The sequence below is a fragment of the Manacus vitellinus genome, unplaced genomic scaffold, assembly GCF_001715985.3.
Source record: "Manacus vitellinus isolate BGI_N305 unplaced genomic scaffold, ASM171598v3 scaffold_22_pilon, whole genome shotgun sequence".
In the NCBI taxonomy this organism is placed as follows: domain Eukaryota; kingdom Metazoa; phylum Chordata; class Aves; order Passeriformes; family Pipridae; genus Manacus; species Manacus vitellinus.
The window spans coordinates 8,820,003-8,839,856 of NW_021939632.1; the positions used below are offsets into that span (position 1 = coordinate 8,820,003).

The following is a 19,854-nucleotide window of genomic DNA, read 5'->3' on the forward strand; positions in this document are numbered from 1 at the left end:
CAGGCGTGCTGGCACGGGGCCGGGCACGTGGTTGTGCATGGGTGGTGCACTCTCCAAGCCAAAGCCGACAAGGAGACGATCCAGCTCCTGCTTCTCCTCAGGGCTCAGCACCGCCTGGCCAGGGGGCACCCCAGTCACCCCCGGCTCATCCGTCCGGTCGGTCTTGGTGGAGGCAGTGGAGTTGCCTGAGTCGCTGCTCACTGAGAGTGTGTGCTCAACGTGGTTGGGCGCTGCCGAGAGCGGGAGACGGGCAGCGTTGACGGCACCAGTGCTGCCGTGGAGGGAGTCTTTCTTCTTCACTTTAGCGTAGAGGCTCCCATCCAGGGGCCCTTGCGTGTGCCCAACCTCTGCAGGGGGAGAAACGAACACGAGACCCCAGATCAATTTCTGGCTCTCTACACGGAGCTAATGGGTCCCATTAGCTGGTGGTTTCGATTTCTTCTGTGTGCCAGCACGCTTAACGACCAGCATCGCCGTCTCCTCGGCACCCTCCACAATCCCATGGGTGCCACCATGCAGAGACATCGGAGCCAGATCCCCCCAACCCCATACCCCACAGCCCCCCAGTTCGCACGCAAGCACCGCCTGCTCTACTGGGATTCACCAAATATCCCCTGCCCCGTTTCCAGGCATAATTCCCAGCAATTCCTCTCCACAGCCAGCAAGGGGTGGTGCCCCCCACACAGTCAGCCATCGCTGCTCCACAGGGCTCAGCCAGCCCTGTGGCACCAGGGAGGTAACCAGGGAGGATGGAGAAGATGCACCACAGGCCATAGGAGGACAGGCAGCAGCAGTCAAGATCTGGCCTCGTAGCTCTTTCCAGCTCCAGCTGGATGGATGTACTCAGCCCATGGGTGAAGGACAGATGAACCACAGACCCACCTCCCTGCCTGCTCTCCTCCCAGATGATTCATGGATCCAGTCAGCCAGACATCCTTGACATTTTCTTCCCTGGCTACAGCCAGGCTCCCACACTTTCTGTTCTTCCCCTTTCCTCTCTCAGGCCAGGTCGATCTGCCCCAAAGCTCCCACACAGGCAGCACCTCTGCCCAACCGTGAACATGCAGCATCTGCTCCTGGGGAGGCCCTGGTGCCATGAATTAAGGCCAGTGTGGGCAGTTGGCTCTGCAGCCCCTAAAGTCTTGGGGGCAGCCAGGGCACAGCAGCATCACCACCAGCAATCCTGCACTCCAGCTCTGAGCCCCCCAGCTCCCATCACCCCCGGCAGCATCAACACCACAACTGGCTGCACCTTTTAAACCTTTCTAAGTGGAGCAGACGGATTTTGGGGACAGAGAGGGACCTTGGCCACTGAGAGCAATGGGGATGGCTCCCAAGCCATGTCTCCCCCACCAGAGCAAGCGCAGCACCAACCAGGCTGCAGACTCTTGTTTTTCCAGCTCCCTGCCGAGGTTTCCTGGAAGGTCCCGCAAGCAGTGTTAAACACTTTCTTTTGGAGGAAAAAATGACTCTTCCCTGGCAGGGGGCCAGGCAGCTGACTCAGGGACGGAAGACGGCCCTAACACGATAGTGTGAAATCAGAGCGGTCCTATCTGCAAGCAAAACACTTCCGAGCCGGGACAGCTTAACCAGACCCACACCACCACACCCGCACTCCAGCAGCTCCCACACCACCAACAACCCCTCACCATAAGGGAGAAGGGAGCAATAACACCGAGTTCAAGTCCTACCAAGTCAGAGCCCCCTCCTTGTCACTGATTTTCCACTCCTGAATCTCCACTGGCAGTATCCCAAGGAGGCAGCTGAGCCCCAAAGCCTCCCCTTGGCTTGAAGATGTCCCAGGACCAAGCAGCGAGCTCCTCTTTGGGCACTCAGTGCAGGAAAGGATGAGACTTTCTCCCAGAGACTCAGAGCTCCTTCATCCAGTCAGTATAGCCAGGAACTGCCAGCATTTGACTCCACAACACCTCCCATTCTGGGGAAAAGGGGGAGAGAGGGAGGCAAACCCTCCCCATGGAGAGAGAAAGGAAAAAGAAGAATGTCCAGCGGCAGTGTAAATGCTGGACAGGCTGACATTGCTTGGAGATGGGGGAAAAGGCACAGCCCTCCCATCTGATGGCAGCAATGGATGCTGGCCAGTCTTGGGAAACAGGGCAAAAGCCAGGGTGGGGGCTGAGATAAATAGGGTAGAGGAATAGAAAGGAAAAGGGAATAAATAAATAAATATAAATGAAAGCACGTAGTGCCAAGGGAGAAAATAGATGGCAAAGGTTTTAATTGCACTTTGGGCTATGCACTGCCCCATGGCCACTGAGAGCCATGGAGAGCTGGGAGAAATATCTCCAAGAGGGGTCAGGATGGGGCACAATGAAGTTCATGACAGAGGCAGAAAGCCTCAAGTGCCCCATCCCACCTTCCCTAGACCCTTTGGTCAGGCAGGAACATGGGGGGTCCGGTGGTTGCCCTCCCACCAAGAGCAATACCAGAGTGGCAAGCAAGGAAGGGGCTGTGACACCTCCACCATCAGCCAAGCCCTCATCCTGTGGCTGCTCTGCCCCACACCTGACTGCTCATCCTGTCCTCAACCCCACATACCCCCTGGGCTCTGATGCCATGAGACAAATCCTGCTACTCACCACCACTCCTAGGCCCCCTCCACCACCCCAAGGCCACGCTATCGCTCATATGACTATCTATTGCTTGTCACCTGAGAAGCTGAATAAAATAAAGACTAAGGGATGCGGGGACAGACTGCCTTAGTCAAAGCAGCCATCCTCAAAGCAGTAGGCTCCCAGGATCCCATTTGCAAAGTGTCTGCAGCTACCAGCAAGGTCAGATTTCATCCTGAAGGTCAGAGAAGCTCCAGCCTGGCAGGCTGTGCCATCTCATCGTGGGTTGGGTTTGCCCTGGGCTCAGCCCCAGACACAGCTCTGCTTAGGCTCTATCTGCTCTGGCTATAAGGAGGCAGCTGAGGGAAGCGCTGAGACTAGCCTGGTCCCAGCTCTGCTGCCAGGCTCACTGCCCCAGCAGGGCACTCTGTCCTCTCCCTGCTCAGCACCCGGCAAAAACACAGGTCCAGGACAAGCATGACAATGTGAAGGGTGTCAGCTCCCATCCCCAAAATCCCAACCATCTGCCTCACGCACTGTGGGGTGCACCATACAGAAACGTGCACCAGTACAAATCCTGTCCAGGGTTCTGCACCGGTGCAGAAGACAAGGTTAAGGCACTACCGTGTCTCCCCTTGTTCTGCCCCCAGCAGCATCCCACCTGCTGTCTTCAGTCCCCACCACCCAGAGCCCTAATCCCACTGCATCTCTGGAGCATCAGCCCACAAGGAAGATCCTAGGGTCTCGGGACCCTTTGTAGGATGAAGGGTGTGAGTTAAATCCCACAGAGAAGAGCTTAGCCCCCTCAACTCTGTTTTCATCCTGTGTCCAGATATGACGGCAATGAGCAACCACAGCCCCTGAGCCATGGGTCTCCACAGCCACAAATTCCCTACCCACCCCCCAGCCCAAAGAAAAGCAAAGTCAGGACTTACCAAAAGGGACGGGGAAGAAAGGATCACAGGCGAAGGGAAGGAGCAGGCAGCAAAATCCCTTTCCTTCACCCCTTCCAGCACCAGAGCCTTCCAGGGGCACCTGGTGTGGTGGCAGCTCGAACGGCGTCCGCAGCCGGCTCCGTGCGTCCGTCCAGGACAGGAGCCGACGGCCCGGAGCTGGCTTGGGTTGGCGTTTGTCCCTTTGGCTTTGCCTTCCCTCTCGCGGAGGGAGCTATTCCCTTCCCAGCGCCGTGTCCCGCGGGGCCGCGAGAGGGGCACCCCGACGGCGGCGGGATGCCGGAAAGGGTCGGATACGGGGAACCTTAGGACACGGGGAGCCGGAGGGGAGGATGGAGGAGCCGAAGGTGGCAGAGGCAGAAGATGGGCTGGAAGTAAGGAGGTGCGGCTGTGCTCCCCTCCGCGCCAGACCACACAGGGATCACAGGGAGGAGCGGCAGGGGAAGGGGAGAGGCTCGTAGAGGGCGGCGGGGCCGCCCAAGCCCCAGCCCCAGCCCAAGTTAACCTCAGTGAGGTGCGGAGAGGGTGGGAGCCATGGAGGGAGGACAGCCAGACAGACAGCTTCCAGCTATGAATATTAACTACTTCCTCCACGGGCAGGGCTCCGCCGCGTTAACTGTTTCCTAGGCAGGACGGACAGCCGGACAGCTGGACAGCCTACCCGCCTCCCACGGGCCGCTGAGCATCACCCCCCTGGATGACCCCCTCATTTCAGACACCCAGCCCTGCCTGCCTCCTCCGTGCACACAGCACACCTGTCCCCAGAAAGATGTGACCCATTTGGGGGGAGGATGTCCTTCCAGGCCCCATGAGATGTTGAAACCCAGCCTGGTCTGCAAACCCAAATGCCCTGCTGGAGACTTGAGTTTCTCCATCTTAAAAAACAGCCGAAGAGGGGTGGAAAGTAGCCATGGACAGTCGACCCTGCCGACCCGTTTTCACAACCCCCTTGCCTGCCCTGCCAGCACCACAGGCACAGCATGGATGTGCCAGCACTGTTTGCAGGATGCACGTGCTGCCCTGTCCCGTGGCAGGAGGAATGACATGGATCCCATCCACCCCAGAGCTGTCTGAGACCACACTGCTCCATCCCAAGCAAAATCCATGCTGGGATGGTGCTGACAATTCACTGCTCCAAGTGACAGCAAGCCCACCCCATGTCCGGGCCCCTGCCTGAACCCATGCTCAGGACTCCACTCCTCAGTTGTTCCAACATACTCAGCAAAACGTGAGGCTCCTTCCACTCTAATCCCCCCAGTCGTGTGTTTCCCATACCCCCACGGATGACGACGGGATGAGAGCAGTGTTTCCAGCCAGCCCCCTGACTCACAGCCCTGTTTGCTCCCAGATAGTAGCACATGCCAAGGCAGCATCCTTCCAGAACTTCCAAAGTTTGCTTGCTTCTCTGTCTTATTTTTTGTCTCAGCTGTGTGGCTGTGGCAGGGCAGATACAAAGCTCCCCAATCCTGCCTGGGGACAGCCCCAGCTCTACACATACACACTGCTGCAAGTTTTGACTTCAAGGACAGTTTAAAGGGGGAAAAGAAAGGGTTGAGCTTCCACTAGCAGGTCTCTCTCTATCTGCATCCCAGTCCCAGCAGGAACAAAACTTACCCAACTCCCACCCCACATCACAACCCCAAATACCAGGTCAGAGGACAGATCCTGCCCTGGGAATAGCCACACTCCAGCTAAAATGTCTAGCCAAGCCTGTAGATGCTTCAGTATTTCTCCCATGGGGAATAACCAGAAGCAAGGGGGACACTCCTTATGGATCCCCTTCAAGCCCAGTCAGGTCCCCACTGCCCCACAAAACGCCCACCCCAACAACCCCTTACCTTGCTGCTGACAGAGCAGAGAGCAGCAGACGGGGGCAGAATGCCGGGGGGGGGGGGGAAAGCAGATTCCTTCAGCTTTAGTCAGCTGATGAAGGCAAGAGTAGAGCCAGTGACCCCCAGTCCCCATCGAGACTGGCCAGGGGACAGATCCATCTGGGGGGGAGAGCAGCAGCCTGCCAGCAGCTCCAGCAATGGATTTAACAGCTCTGGCCTGGCCCATTTGGCTCTCTGCCTCTGCACTGCCTAGCTTGCCCTCCTGGGCAGCCTCAGTCCTTGATAAGTGGGGCAGGATTTGACCACACTAGGGAAGGTGTACCTCATGAGATGCCCAACCCACGGGTGACCAACAAATGACAGTGACCCCATCAAGGGGCTTTCTGCCCCATGGAAAGATGCAGGATCAGCATCCAGCTCAATCTGTGGGAGTCTGGGACTCCCTGACCTTTGCCACATGGGGTTCAGGGTCTGCTGTGATCTCCCCTCACTGGACTGGTGAGATGCTCATCCCAGTCCCTATCTCAGCCAGCCCTGCCCTGCAAGTGCGGATGAGCTGCAAGAGAGTTCTACGCCAGAACCATGACTCAGGTGGGGATTTAGCAACTCTCTTGCAGATGTTGGATTTGGCCAGGCCCCAGCCACCCTCTTCCAGCCCCGGTAAAAAGAGGAGGCAGGAAGGGTCAGCCCAGAGTGGGTCCAAGGGCCAGTCGTTATAGGGAGCTACTGGGTTGGGGATGCACGCCCGGCCCTTTAGCATCTTCTCACTCCATCCCAGGGTGGCAGAGCTTGGGGTCCCCCAAGGGGACCCCCTTAGGGTCACACATTCGGACCTTAGGGACAACCCCTCCACTGACTCTAAGCCAGACCCAGCATCCTGTTCTCCATCAGTATTGGTTTTCTCAGCAAAACCAAACCAGGCCATAAATGTTCTCCATCCAGATTTGCCCACCTGCATCTGCAGTACCCCAAAAATTTCTCTGCAGTGATCCTCCAACCAGCTGCAAACCCAGCAGTGCCACATCTAGCTGCCAGTCTCCTCTTGCCTTCCTGGAGCTAGTTTGACACCCCAAGGAAAACCACCACAGTGCTGGCAACCACAAAAACAGCCAGAGGAAGAAGCACGCCATCGCCTTCCTTCAGCCCTCAAATACCCTCTCAGCCAACTAATGGCTATGGGGACTGCAGCAGGAATCTGCCATGGAGTCACCGCTGACCCCAAAGCCCCTCTGAGGAGAAGGAAGAAGGAGGGCAGGCAGAGCCCATGACATATGGACATGCATGATGGGCAGAGGGACAGGCTGTGGGGGTATCCCAGCACTCCCCACTCTCCCTAAGGACCATAGGGCAGCCCAAGCCTAGTGGGCAGCAGAGACCCTGCCTGGGTAAAGCGGGAGGGCAAGTCTGCTGACAGGGTCAGCCTTTGCTGTGGGGGTGGCTGACAGAGACCCCACCTGTTGAATCCAGTTGGGTCCCCTCTGCCAGAGTGCAAGATGTGGGGGTTCAGATCCCCCTCTCATGACCCCCGCTCTGGACGATCTTGGTCAGCTGACAACCTTGCTGCAGCTCAGCTTCCCCTTCCCCAAGTCCCCGCAGATAAGCACAGCAGAGGCATAGGGAACACTAGGACAAGCACCATCCCCAGTCACCCACCTACCCCTCCAGCTTTGGGGTCCCACAGGACCATCCCACCCTGTCAGGCACCTCCAGCCCATATGGGTGTCCCATGCTGAGACAAAGCTGCTGGAGAAAGAGCATTCACCTCTACCAAGCGAAGCTGTGACCAGCAGAGACGCTGCCTGGGGGGACCCACCGTTTGGCAGGCGATGCCGATCCCGTTGGCCTGGGCTGCGGCGACGGTCTGTGGGGAGCCTTCGCCGAGTGGCAGGACGGGCAGTGGCAGGGACAAGGAGCAGCGGCTGATCCCAGCCCCGTGTGGGTTCCGGTGCCAACCTCACCCCCCTCCGCCCCCGGACACCACTCGCTCACGCCTGGTGGTGCCAAAAATGTGGCGTGCAATTCCCTGACCAAATAAGGCAAGAACAACCATAAACAGGGACCCCCCTTGCACAGCCGGGCACCAGGGTCCCTAACCCAGCTTGGGACAGGCTGGATAAAAGTGCTGACAGAGGAAGGAAGATGAGAGCCCCCCTAAGCCCACACTGACTCTCTCTGCTGCTGCTCAAGATGCCCCATGGGGCAGACAGGGAGAGACCCCTATAGATGGGCTTTTCGCAGCTGTTTTGCTGGCATGGGTCAGAAGGCAGCCTCCTGCCTCTGGCTTCACCCTTTGACAGTCCCGGCTCATCTCCAAACTGGGGCAGTGTTTACAAATCCAAGGTGCCCTCATTCCCTATTGCCATCCTCCTGCAGGGAGGACAGCCCAGTCAGCACATGGAGATACCTCTGCAGCCCTGACACCTGTCTAGACCCCCCAAGAGGGGATGGAGAGGAGCCCTGGGGTACTTCTGCAGCCAGGACCCCCATGAGAGGACAGAGATGAGTGCTGGAGTAGCCCTGCAAGGGGCTGGGAGCGCAGAAGCTCTGCCCAGGGGGCCAGAGGGGAACACATGCAATGAAGTACTCAGGCCTCTGCAGGCAGGAGGGGGCTGCCAGGCAGTCTTGTCAGCTTGGGGTCCAACCTGCAGCTCCCCAGTTCCCCACCACATAGCTGAGCCTGGACATCACGAGTTGCCTGTTTACTGCCCGGTGCCAAGGCAAGTGCCTGTGCCAGCTCTGCACTGCTGCCCCAGGTCCGGCTCTACCACCATAACAGAGACACTCTCACCTGCCTCAGGCACCCAGAGCCCCCACCCTGCACTGTGAGCACGGCCACCCACAGCTCCCACTTGAAGCAGCCGGTGACCTTCAGGGACATCAGGGATGGCAGCTGTTCCTGCTCCAGGGACACCTCTCCAGATTGGGCCAGGAAAGCCCAGGCATCTGCTCAGCCACGGGCAGCCTTGCCACCGGGACAGGGTCCACCACCCTTCAACATACAAGTCCTGCCCATTCCTGCCAAGTGGGTGAGGACAGTCAACTTGCTGCAGCCAAACCAGTGCTCAAGGGGCTCTTCCCAGCTCTGAGAGATGCTGCATACCCTTCAAGGCCAGTGAGACATTCTCATGCCCCAGGGATAACTAAGGCATAGCTACATCCTGCCACGTTTGTGCCATGAGAAAGGAGCTGAGATACCTAATTGTCCCCCCATGAAGTCCTGCAGACCTGGGGGTTGGGTTTCCCAAAGCTCTGGGGCATAAACCAGGGCTGGACCCTGCTCATGCAAACAGGATTTTGAGAGTGAAAGTGCTGGAAAAACAGTGTAAGCTCTCTGGCACTGAAGCGGGAGTCAAAGTCCACAAGATCTTCCTCTCCCATCCCACAGCCACACTCCCCCCAGCAGCAGCCATCTGCCCTCAGTTCTGCTGCCCACTGGTGTTCCCTTTCCTGGGGTGAGGGGGATTCCCACAGGGACACTTTGGCCACTGAGCACCCTGTGAGCCCTAACCTTTCTCCAGGTGCTTGCTGGGCAGGGGTGGCTCAGCCCAGGCCCCCTCCGTGCTGTCCTCACGCTGGATGTTGAAGTTCTCATAGGAGTCCCACCGGATGAGTGGGTCGGATGTGTTGTAGTCCACAGAAACGCTGGGCCCGTTCTCCAGGTGCTCCATGCCTGGGAATAGGCAGGATAGTCAGTCGGGGTGACAATAGAACCAGCAAGGGTAGGACAGGGGGAGGAGATGGAGAAAGGTTCAGGCAAGGAAAAAAGAGAAGGAGCCATAGGGTAAGGCAGGAGAGTCCTACAGGAAGGGTAGCATTAAGGACGGGCACAGGATGTACATCAAAACCCACAAAGTGTACAAGACTGCCCAGGGCTTTTGGGATTGCCTAGAGACAAGCACACAGGCTGATAGTGAGTGTGCATGGTCTGGAATTTTTGGGCAGGGAGTCCTTCATTCCCAAGCACTCCCTCTTTCTCTCCTGGGCCAGCAAGTGCTTTGGAGAGCAGCCTCCTGGGGAAACAAGAGAGAGTGATAGGGCATCCATGGGTGCTCCTAGATTAGCCTCACTGCGTGGACCCCTCATCCTACCCTGGTGACAAAGAGGCTGCAATGGGGCAGGAGGAGGTTGCAAGGGAGACAGGAGGGTATATAGCTAAGGAAAGGGAAAGGAGACGGCATCCAGCTCCAAACCCCTAAGGCAGTGAGTCAGCCATACCTTGGATCTTCTCAGGGCCATAAGAGAACACAAACTCCACCTTCCCATACTCAGGGAAGCGGTCATCTGTCAGGGAGAGAGCAGAGTAAAGGGACCATCTCCATCTATGCTTCCAGTAGCACCCACACAGTCACCCCAAACGTGCTCCACAGCTTAAGGCAGGGAGCTGGCAGGGATATCCCTGCATGGGGCAGTGCATCTCAGCCCCCAGAACAACCCCAAAGCAGTCGCTCTGCATCAGTACTGGTTTTGGTAACAAAAGGGATGACGGTGCTACCAGTCCACATGCAGCACCACACCCTGTGGATGGAGCAGGGGTGCCCTGCTTGGTTGCAGTGGATCTGGGATGGGTGCCCAGATGCCCCACGATGAGACCAGAGTTACAGGGGCAGGAGGATGAGGGAGTTTGGAGAAGGGAGGTGCCGGGGCAGTTACCTCTGAAGGCCTCATCCAGGTCCTCCTTGCCAAAGACAACATCAAGGTCGTGCACAGCACACGTGTGGAACTGCACACGGAAAATCACATCACGGGTAGGGCTGCGAAACTTCTTGTGGTAGCACTTCAGCTGCAGAGGGGAGTAGGGATGGGCCATCAGGATAAGCCCCCAGAGCTTGGCAAAGGGGAATCTGGGGATCCCAACACAAGGCAACCACCCTGGCTGCTTTCTACACGGAGGATCCTTACCAAGATATCGCCCTTGAGCAGCAAGCCAGGCTCAATGGTGATGCAGATGCCTGTCTGGCTGTCTCCTTGCACGTTGCTGCAGAGAGGGATGGTGGGAGGATGTGAGCTGTGGTGCAGAGGCCTCCAAGAGCTCCCAGCACCACCGCAACCAGCCCTTCTACCCAAATCCAGCCAGGAAAGGTGCATAGCACAGAGCTGCGCCCCCCTGCCCCCAGTGACAGAGAAGGGTTCCGTCCATCACCCCAAGGGGCACCCATTCCCAGAGGAAGGAGGACAGGAAGCGGAAACTGAGGCACAGCTCACTAAGGGTGGGAAAAATGCTGGGTGGGAGGGTTTGACCAGGATCCAAGTGCTGAGACTGGGCTATCAGCCATCCATCCAGCTCCCTTAGTCAAGCAGGGCATTGGACACAGAGGGAGAAATCTCAGGGAAGACTCTCCTCCCTGCCTCAGTTGCCCTGACAGAAGCCCTCCCCTTTGCAGTGTACCACTGAGGGGCTGCCTCTGGGTGGTGGCGTCAGCAGTCGCAGACAAAGGAAGAAGGGAGTTGGATTTCACAGGCAAGATAAACCTGGAGTTTATTACAGGCATCCCATAAACAGTCTATTAAAAGCTGAAAGGCGAGACTGGGATGGCAGTAAATCTCAGCTAACGGGGACTGCAGGGAAGGGAGATTCTGGTCCAGGGGTTTAAGATGGGAATACCCCGGAGGTGAGGTGCTCTGCTCCCTCCAGGGAGGCCAGGAGCCATGGGTCCCTGGGGTGTGACGCTGGCAGAGTGTATGAGAGGCTGGAGAAACTGACTCCTGCTTTTACCTTCGCCAGTGCCTGCTCCCAGGAGCAGTGTCAGAAAAGAATTGTGCAGAGATTAAAACAGGAGGAAAATATTTTTTTGGAGAGAGAAAGAGGGCTTTTAGGACTAATCCAAGCAGGAGGAGCAGTTCTTTGGGCAGGGAGAGAAAAAATGCCTTCATCACACCTGGGACGTGTCCCCATCTCTGTCCCCGTTCCCTCCAGGGACACCCAGCCCCAGGCTCTGCGCAGCCCCAGGCTCCCTCTGCTGATACACAGAGTCACTACAGCCCTCCCGGCAGAAGGGCCCAGTAAGGCCCAGTACAGCCAGCTACCACCTCCAAAGAAAAGGACGCCCCGTTTTTTCAGTTCCCTGGACCCCAAAGAGACTAAGCACAGAGCACCAGACTGCAGGGGACTTGGCCTTGACCCTCTCCATCTTCCCCTGCTTGGCTTGCCCCCCATGCTGGGGAGGAGGAAAGCCCCCATGGCAAGGAGATAGTTACTAGATCCCCGAGGTGTAGACGGGCTGCATGGCCTGGTAGATTTTCAGGAAGGGACGACAACCTGGAAGACATCAAGGCGGGAAGAAAAGGCACACTCCTGTTAGGCGGCTGGGTGGAGGGGCCAGGGCAGGGATTAGTCACGGGGGAGAAATCCAAACAGGGAGGGAGCCAAGGCAAACAGCCGCTCCCCATCCCAACCAGCCCACACCAACCACGGGCAACATCTGAGATGGGCAGAAAGGGATGCTCTGCATGAGCTGGGAAAGGGGAAAGCCCCTGCAGCCCAGTTTGGGTCCTGTAGGACCTCGAGCAAGTGCTGGGCTGAGGATAGAGGTAGGATGATGATCTGAGTGAGGTACTGGCACCAGGCAGGGTACTGCATGCCAAACCCCATCTCCATCTGGTGCCATCCTCCCAAAAGCTGGCAGAAAAGCACTGTCACCCCACAGCTCAGGTTAGTGCCCAGCACGGGGAGGGCACCCCCCGAGGGCAGGGTAGCACCCTGCCAATAGGAGTGAACAATCTCTGAAAGGGAAAGGGAAATTCAAATTGCCAAGGAAATAATGAAGAAAATATTGCCCATCGAGGACAAGCCTGGCCATGCAGTGTGGGATAGTGGAGTGGGGGGGAATGAGGCTGGGGAAAGGAGTCGGGGGCACCTACCGCCTTTCGACTCAAAGTTGGGGATGCCGTGCATGATGACGTGGTGGAGGAAGAGGGGCTTGTTGTTCATCTTGATGCTGCCAGAGAGGAGCCCACTGAAGTAATGGATGTACCTGAAGGAAAGACAGGCAGCTCAAGAGCAGGACCCACAAAGAGCATCCACCTTGGACCCTGCATCCAATCACTCTGGCTCTGGGGACAAAATCCAGCCTGCAACGGCTTGCCGGAACCCACCTCTTTTGGGATGGCTGTCCCACTGGCACCACCTTGTCCTCATAGAAGCGTTTCATGGCAAACCTGTCCAGAGCCTGGTCAGCGCTGTGGGGCAGATGAGGTTGAAGGAAAGTACTGGCACCAGCACCACAGCACCGCTGGTGTGGAGGTCAGCAGTGGGCCCCAGGGCCACCCCAGGATTGCATGTCCCTCTCACCTGGCTGAGATGTTGCTGTAGTGCATGTAGGCAGCCACTACCACCCCCAGCCGGCCACGGTTCCCCTGCGGGCACACAGCAGAAGGGGTGTCATGGGGCAGTGGTGCCTGCGAGTGCCCAGGCACAGCTGTCCCACACTGAGGCAGGCACACACTGGTCCCTATACGCACACGCCAGCACGCACACCCCCCAACCCTTATTAGACACACACCAATCTATGCATACATTGACACCTACCCACATACCAAGCCACCAACCACCACATTCCCTGCATCCTTTGGCCTCTGAGGCCACTCAGCCCCATCTCTGTAGCCCTGCAGACCCCCAGTGCCTCCATCACTGCACACCCTGGGGATGGGTTCAGCCCACCTTGTTGTGCAGGACCACCACATTGTGTGCCGCCGCATTGAGCCATGTGTCCATGGCTTTGCAAATGCTGCAAATCTTCTCCAGCGCTGGGGTGTGCATGTCAGGCCACCCAAAATCCAGCACCTGAGCAGGGGGAACAGCCAGAGGTCACATCCACATGCCTCCCTGCAGAGTCCCCAGCCTGCCCATGTGCAAAGCCCAGGGCATGTACCCAGGGTGGGCACCACTGTGTTGCTCTGATGTGCCCCTCCCAACCCCAACCCTGCACCCCACTGCCCAGGCCCCTGGCCCAGGGAGGCCATCATGGTCCCAGATCTCAGGCCCCTCACCCCAGGTCACTTGGCTCAGCTGCTCAGGGTTCCCCATTGTCACAGGGATAGAGACAATGCCTTACAGAGGTCTCCAAGAGATCCCAAACGGCCAGGTTTGGGCTGGGAATGGAGGATGGGGAAGGCAATGGGAGTCAGGCTGAGATACCACAAACCCAGTGGGAACTCTCAGTGCTTTTCTCAGGGTGGGTTCTAGCTGGGTGGAATAGAGAAGGTGGCTGTTCCTCCCCCAGACATAGCAGGAGCTGGTCCTGCAAACAGCCCTGCCCTCAGGCCCAAGATTCCCTCTGCTTCCCACAGCTGTGACCCACCTTGGGGTGAAGTTTGTTGACATCACGTCTCCGTTCAGATAGGTTGAAAAGCTTCAGAGAAGAGGAAAAACAGAGTGAAGGGACATCTTCCTACCTCACTGCTACCTCTCATCTCTTCCTCACCCCAAAGCCTCCCCAAATCCTGCCATTAGAGTAACACCTTGCCACAGGGAGACACAATGATCAAAAACTCCCAGGGTGAGTTTCAAAGAAGGAAAAAAAATCTATCCACCTTAGTGCAAAGACCCTCCCCTCACCAGAGCTAAGCTCAGACAGAGACAAGGACGCAGTACCCACCCCCCGCAAGCACCCCATCCCTAGGGTCTGAGCACCCCAGCCCCTTCCCCAGCCTGACAGGGATGCAGCTGTGCCCCTAACCACATAGTTGTTCCCATGCTTGGACTTCAGCATGTGCGCCACTTCACGGAGGTTGCTGCAGTAACTCTGCTCCTCAGCCACACTGGGGTAGGAGACGGCAATGATCCGCTCCGTGATGTACACCAGGTCCAGCTCACAGCTGCTCTCCATGGCCGTAGTCAGGCTCATGCTCCTGGGCAAGAGAGGGGACCGCTGTCAAGGAATGGCATGGGGAGGGGACACAGTGACCCTTCCCCAACCTGTGGGATGGGCTGGGACACAGAGCAGCAGAGCAGCCTGCAGCCTTTCCCCTGCTCCCAGACCCATTGGGGTGTCTGGGGGACCCAAGTTAAGGATGGTGGATCATAACCCCCATATCTTCTCCATTGGGAGCATCTCCCAGGTGTAGCACATCTGGAGAAGCAAAGTGTTGGCAGAGAGGGGGAGGTTCATGCAATGCAGAGATGGTCACCAGAAAGGGAAATTGAGGCATCTACCTGGATGTTTTGCAGCGTGACTGCCCACTCCTGGAGGATTTTGTGGCATCCTAAAGAACCAGAGAGGAAAAGCAAGTTACCACCATGACCCAGTCACAGACAGCACAGGGGTCCTGCTGGGGCTGGGTGTGATAGTGCTGCCGACACATCCCACCCCCACCACACTGCACTGCACATGGTAACACCCCCAAAACATCTCCAAATATTACCCACCAAGCATCCCAGTGGCACAAACACCTTGACACCATCATTGTCCCCCCTCATCCCACAAGCAAAACCCAAGTCTCACAACCACAGCAGCTGGGACCAGCCACCACAGGCACTGTGGGACTGGTGCCTTGGCAAAGGGTCCCAGAGGACCTTTTGGGAGGATGCTGAGTATGTAGACACAGTCTAAGGCATGTCAGAAGTCTCTCTTGACTCTGTTAAGCTGCGTACACACACCTGGTGGGACAGAGCTGCTTTGGCCCTACCCAGAGCAGAGGCAGGTTCACTGCCCAAGCAGCATCGAGGAGCCAGCCAGGCACAGCAGTTTGCTTTGGCCCCGGCTCTCCTGAGCCAAATGCCTGGAGGAAATGTTTGAGCTCTCAGAGCAGGAAACTTCTATTTATGCATGTTCCCCGGCCTCGAGAATTTCATCTGCAGCCGGCTTGCTCAGTGACTTTGTGACCTCAGCCGAAAAACAAAGCAGGGTTTCCAAAAAAAACTGCTAAGGAAAAACACACTCGCAGCTCATTAGTTATAGTATCTCCAGCTAATAAGCGGGAGTCATTTAAAGACTAATCTTGGGCAGATAACACGTCCCAAGCACCTGGAAGGATCAGAAATAAGAGATGCATCCTGCAGCTGGTTCCCAGGATGCCCCTTCTGTCCATGAAGCTGCAGGACCTGCTGCCACTCTCCTCGGGCTGCAGCACCCCACAACCATTACATCAAAGGGAAGTGGGAGAGAGGTTTCCGACACTCTTCGCCTGCCATCTTCCATCCAGTGCAGTCCCAGAGCTGCTCCAGTGGGCAGCCAGCATCACCCTCCCTTGCTCCTTTCAAGGTCAGGCTGCCTGGTGGAGCAGGGTCAGGCTCAGCAGCCCCAGAGCCTGGGGACAATCATCTCCCCTCCCAGTCAAAGCCACTCCAGAAGGCAGCAGCCCTGCCTGAGCACTCAAGGGTGCTTGGGCAGGAGTGACAATTCCCCCTCCAGGTTCTCCTCAGGGTGCCCCAAATTTCCTGCTCACCCGAGAAACACTCCAGCATTGCTGAGAGCAAATAAGGAGTTGAAATGCAGCAAAAAGAGAAGTAAAACCTTTCCTGGGAGAGCTAGGGTGTGTGGAACAAGCCTGACCCAGAAAGTGGGCTCGTCCCTGCATCACCCACCAGTGACCAGGATAAGATCTCCACTGTGACTCCTGCTCTGCCCCAAACCTTTGTAATAGAGACATCTGGGGTCCCCCATCCACACCACCAGCCAGGAGAGCCCTGTCAGCCCACATCACCACACCGAGACACAGCAGCCTCCCAGTCCAGCCTTGCCCAAAGGAGATCTGACATGGGGCAACACAGACTCATGCTCCTCTCCCACAGGGGTAAACTGAGGCACAGGAGAGTGAGCAAGGTGGGGACACCAGAGCCCCTCTCCCTTACCATACCTTGACAGCAGTGAGACCCTTGCTAATCCATTTCCATGCCATGGCAGCTCCACTCCTGACACTCTCCAGGCCCAGGAGAGCGGGTGCTCGCAGAGAGGGCCCTCCAGTGTCCCCTGCCCCATCAAGAGCCCTTGGGCTCTGCCCTGCTCCCCAAGCTCTGCCCTCCTCCCCCTGATCTAACCACAGCTGCACTGCCAGCTCTGCCGCCAGCCCCTGCACGAGGAAGAGTCAGCCTGCGATCAGCTGATAGGAGAAAACGCTCATGTTATTAAACACTCCTGCCCGCCACTGGACTGGGAGATCCTGCAAACATCCTCTCTGGAGGAGAGACTCCAGCCAAGCCAGTATAGGCAAGTCCAGCCCAGCACAGGACAGGCTGGTTCCAGTCACATTGGGTTGAAGACCCCTCTGGCAACACCATCGAGAATACGCCTCCCAATCCCAAGCTGACTTGGCATATCCCCAGGCTCCTGGAAGCATCCAAATCCCACAGGTCCCTTCTACTTGGAAAGGGTGATGAGAGGCACAAGAAAGGCTGCAAAAATACCAGGAAACTTCCCCAAAAGAGAGCAAAGCCAGCAAAGGAGGCTCCTGATTGGATTTTTCTAGCTGTGGGTGCTCTTTCTCCAGCTCAGACAAGGGCAGCAAACATGTCCTGGACAACCGAAGGGATGAGGTAAAGCCAGATCCCAGGTGAGGAAGGCTTTCACTCTCTTCCTCATGGGAACCATCGTGCCTCCATCCCTTGGGTCCCAGCCCCAGTGCACAGGGAGGCCGGCGAGCTGGCTGTGGGCAAGGGCGGGGGAAGCCGTCCGCGTTGACTTTGGCAGTGCATTTGTCTACACTGTCTTAGCAATTTCATGTCCATAGATTAAATAACAGATCCCTGGCTCTGAGACAGGAAAGCCAGCTTTGCAGCAAAAGCCCTGGCCCCCACTACGCCATTCTCCACCACAACCTCTGCCACCAACCCTGGGCATCTCACTTGGCCTTTGGCATGGCCATCATCACCTTGGCTGGCAGGGAGGGAGAGCTGGGGGGTCCCAGGGATATTGGGAGACCACAGGAGCATCCTGGATTGAGGGATTTTGGCTGCAGGGGGTGCTTGCAGCAACGGGACAGGCACGAGTAGCCCCCCCAGGAGGCCTTGAGGCAGAGATCAGCCTCCATGACTGGTTGCACTTACCAGGGTGTCTACCTGCTTGGTGATGCTCTCCCCTGGGGATGGCTGCAGGCAGGAGGAAGGGGAGAGAGAAAAAGGCAAGCAAGAGAGAAGGAGAGATTGAGAGACATGCACACAGAGCAGGGACCACAGCCAAAATTCCCCCTAGCTATTTCTGGTCCTTCCTAGGAAATGCTCAATGGTCCCACTTCCTTCCTTGCCTACCAATATGTCCACTCTTCCTAAAGGCTGAGAATCCCTCAAAACCTAAGCACAGAGCTGGGGCGAAACTCAGGTACCAAGGATGCTGCCATCCTGCCTCCCAGCAGCCACCTCTCACACTCAACCAGTGTCGCAGATTGGGAGCACTCAGCTAAACCCTCAGCTTGCTCCATGATGGGCACCCAGTGCCCTCCACATCTCCAGGGTCCCAGATAGATCCTCCATGGTCAGACCCTACAGCCAGTAGGTAAACAATGGGGCAAGCCTGTGCAGTCCCATACCCAGCCTGGCCACTGTCCACCAGCAGGCTCACCTCCTCAAGATAAAACCGGCCCCACAGGGCCAGCAAAGGACCCTGACGGGAGCAGAACCAGGGTCTGAGATCTTCAAAGTAGGCACATTTAGTGACACGCCACTGGAGTCTACAGAGAGTTCTGAAACAGGAATTAACTTCTTGAGGTTGGGGAGAGCATCTGGACCCCAAATACAGGGAGCAGAGGACAGATACCTCTGCCTGAGGATGGTGGTTGGGGTGCCTGAGGGTGGCACAGCAAAAGGACCCAGCTTGGTGGTTTATATGAGTCTTGGGACCAGGAAGGTGGAGGGAACCCCCAAAACCAGGTTCCTCCAGCCCTGGCAGCAGGGCCAGGGCAGACATTTCCAGCCACGGGACAGGACAAACCCCTTTTGATTTCCTCTCAAAGCCACAGTAACGGTCCCAGCTCAAAGTCAACATGTTTTTGCTGGTGATAAGTGCCTGAGGAGGTTGGCAGGGGCGGCAGGGTGCAGGCAGAGATTAAACCTGGGGCAGATAACCACCACGGGGCCCCAGGGCAGGCAGCGTGCTCCACTCCCACCCCATCCCCTCACTCACTTGGGCTCTTGCGCTGCTCTGATGAGCTTGCAGGGGGTTGTCCCCTACACCCACCCACCTAGGGGTGAGACCTCTGCCCAGCTATGGGGTGCCCAGCCCAGGGCCCCCTGTGAGGCACAGACACTGCAAGCACTGCCAGGCTGCCGAGCCCGAGCTGAAACCCTGCCAGGGCCTCCTCTCCCCAGCGCCTGCCCCAGCAAGCCTTGGCACACTCTGGAGCAAAAAAAGAAGGGCGGCCACGCTGGCCCCAGGCTCTGCCAGTCTCCCTGCTGCCACGTGCCTGCTTTGCCTGCTGCCACAGGCATTGCCAGGCTGGGGATGGGGCAAGGGAGCTGCTTTGCTGGCAAGACGCTGCCTGGTGGGCACCATCGCGTCACACTTCCCAAACCTCTGGCTTGGACATGGCCCTGCTCCAGGTGACATCTCAGTGCCCTTGCTACTCCCAGAGCCTAGTCATGGCCTAGAGCAGTGTGGCAAAGGACTGTGGCTGCCTGCCCAGTGCCCCTGCACCCATCCTCCTCAGGACAGGGTGAACAGAGATGGCATGCCCAGCTGCTTTCCTGGTGTCCAGAGAGCACAGGGTGGGAAGGGCTGTGAGTCTCCCTGGCCCCAGCAGGTTGTTAAAGGTCCCCAGGAGGGACAAAAGTAGATGGTGACAGTAACAAGAGCTGCAAACGCACAGCCTTGGGCGCCCTGAGCCAAAGGCACATCTGGTATAACCATCTCCGGGCGTGCGAGAAACCGCCCTGGCTGTGGCCAGGGAGGGAAGGCCCTCTGTACCGGGGGACCCTGGAGCCCTGGCTGGTCACGTCCCATCTGCCTCTCCCTCTCAGCAACCCTGCAAGTTCCTCTTCCCTGAAAGCTCCAACTCCAGGAGTCCCACGATGGCTGGGCTGCCCCGGCTTGTGTTGCTCAGATGTGGGATGGCCTGCAGCCAGCAATACTGGGGGACACAGCACCAAAATGGGGGGTGCCCTTACCCTCAGCTCAGGACCCCTTTGGTTTTGGGGGTGAAAGATTCACATCCTGAAGCCCCTGGGTAGAGAGAGCCCCACACCCAGCGCAGAACAGGGTGTCCAGTCCCATCTAGCATCCCCAGAGCCCCACTCATGGCTCACAGTGGGGTGTCACTTACCAACTCATAGTTGACAGTGGGGGAGCAGGGGGTCACAGCCTGCAAGGAAGCAGAAGAGAGCCAAGATTAGTTCCTGCAGCCCCCTGCACAGCATGGGGCATGGGAAGGGGCTGGGCTGCAGCATTCACCCCCCACCCACTCCCAAGGGCCCACCCAAGGGAGTGACAGGGTCACCCACAGCCCTGCCGTTCCAGGCAGGAGCCCAGGCAGCATCCCTAGGTCAAGGCTGGGCTTCCTGGGAATGGACTCAAGGCCATGGCAGAAGTGCCATTCATCCTTGGCCAGGGAGCCAGGATAGCCCCAGCCCAGCCC

The 19,854-nt window shown here is 57.6% G+C and overlaps 1 protein-coding gene across 1 annotated transcript in view; it reads right to left on the reverse strand.

Annotated features, from left to right (window-relative positions):
• TNS1 (tensin 1) overlaps nucleotides 1-19,565 on the reverse strand; it is a 46,180-nt gene extending 26,615 nt beyond the window's left edge. Inside the window, exons 1-15 of the mRNA XM_029959899.1 lie at nucleotides 19,543-19,565; nucleotides 17,336-17,377; nucleotides 14,507-14,556; nucleotides 14,031-14,202; nucleotides 13,653-13,703; nucleotides 13,013-13,135; nucleotides 12,644-12,708; nucleotides 12,448-12,531; nucleotides 12,214-12,326; nucleotides 11,551-11,611; nucleotides 10,255-10,330; nucleotides 10,006-10,135; nucleotides 9,571-9,636; nucleotides 8,864-9,025; nucleotides 6-347 (exon numbers count right to left, since the gene is read on the reverse strand). Of these exons, the coding sequence (XP_029815759.1) occupies nucleotides 6-347; nucleotides 8,864-9,025; nucleotides 9,571-9,636; nucleotides 10,006-10,135; nucleotides 10,255-10,330; nucleotides 11,551-11,611; nucleotides 12,214-12,326; nucleotides 12,448-12,531; nucleotides 12,644-12,708; nucleotides 13,013-13,135; nucleotides 13,653-13,703; nucleotides 14,031-14,198 (1,441 nt within the window). The 5' untranslated portion in view covers nucleotides 14,199-14,202; nucleotides 14,507-14,556; nucleotides 17,336-17,377; nucleotides 19,543-19,565. The remainder of the gene's footprint in view (nucleotides 1-5; nucleotides 348-8,863; nucleotides 9,026-9,570; nucleotides 9,637-10,005; nucleotides 10,136-10,254; nucleotides 10,331-11,550; nucleotides 11,612-12,213; nucleotides 12,327-12,447; nucleotides 12,532-12,643; nucleotides 12,709-13,012; nucleotides 13,136-13,652; nucleotides 13,704-14,030; nucleotides 14,203-14,506; nucleotides 14,557-17,335; nucleotides 17,378-19,542) is intronic.
• Between the last annotated feature and the right edge of the window lie 289 nt (nucleotides 19,566-19,854).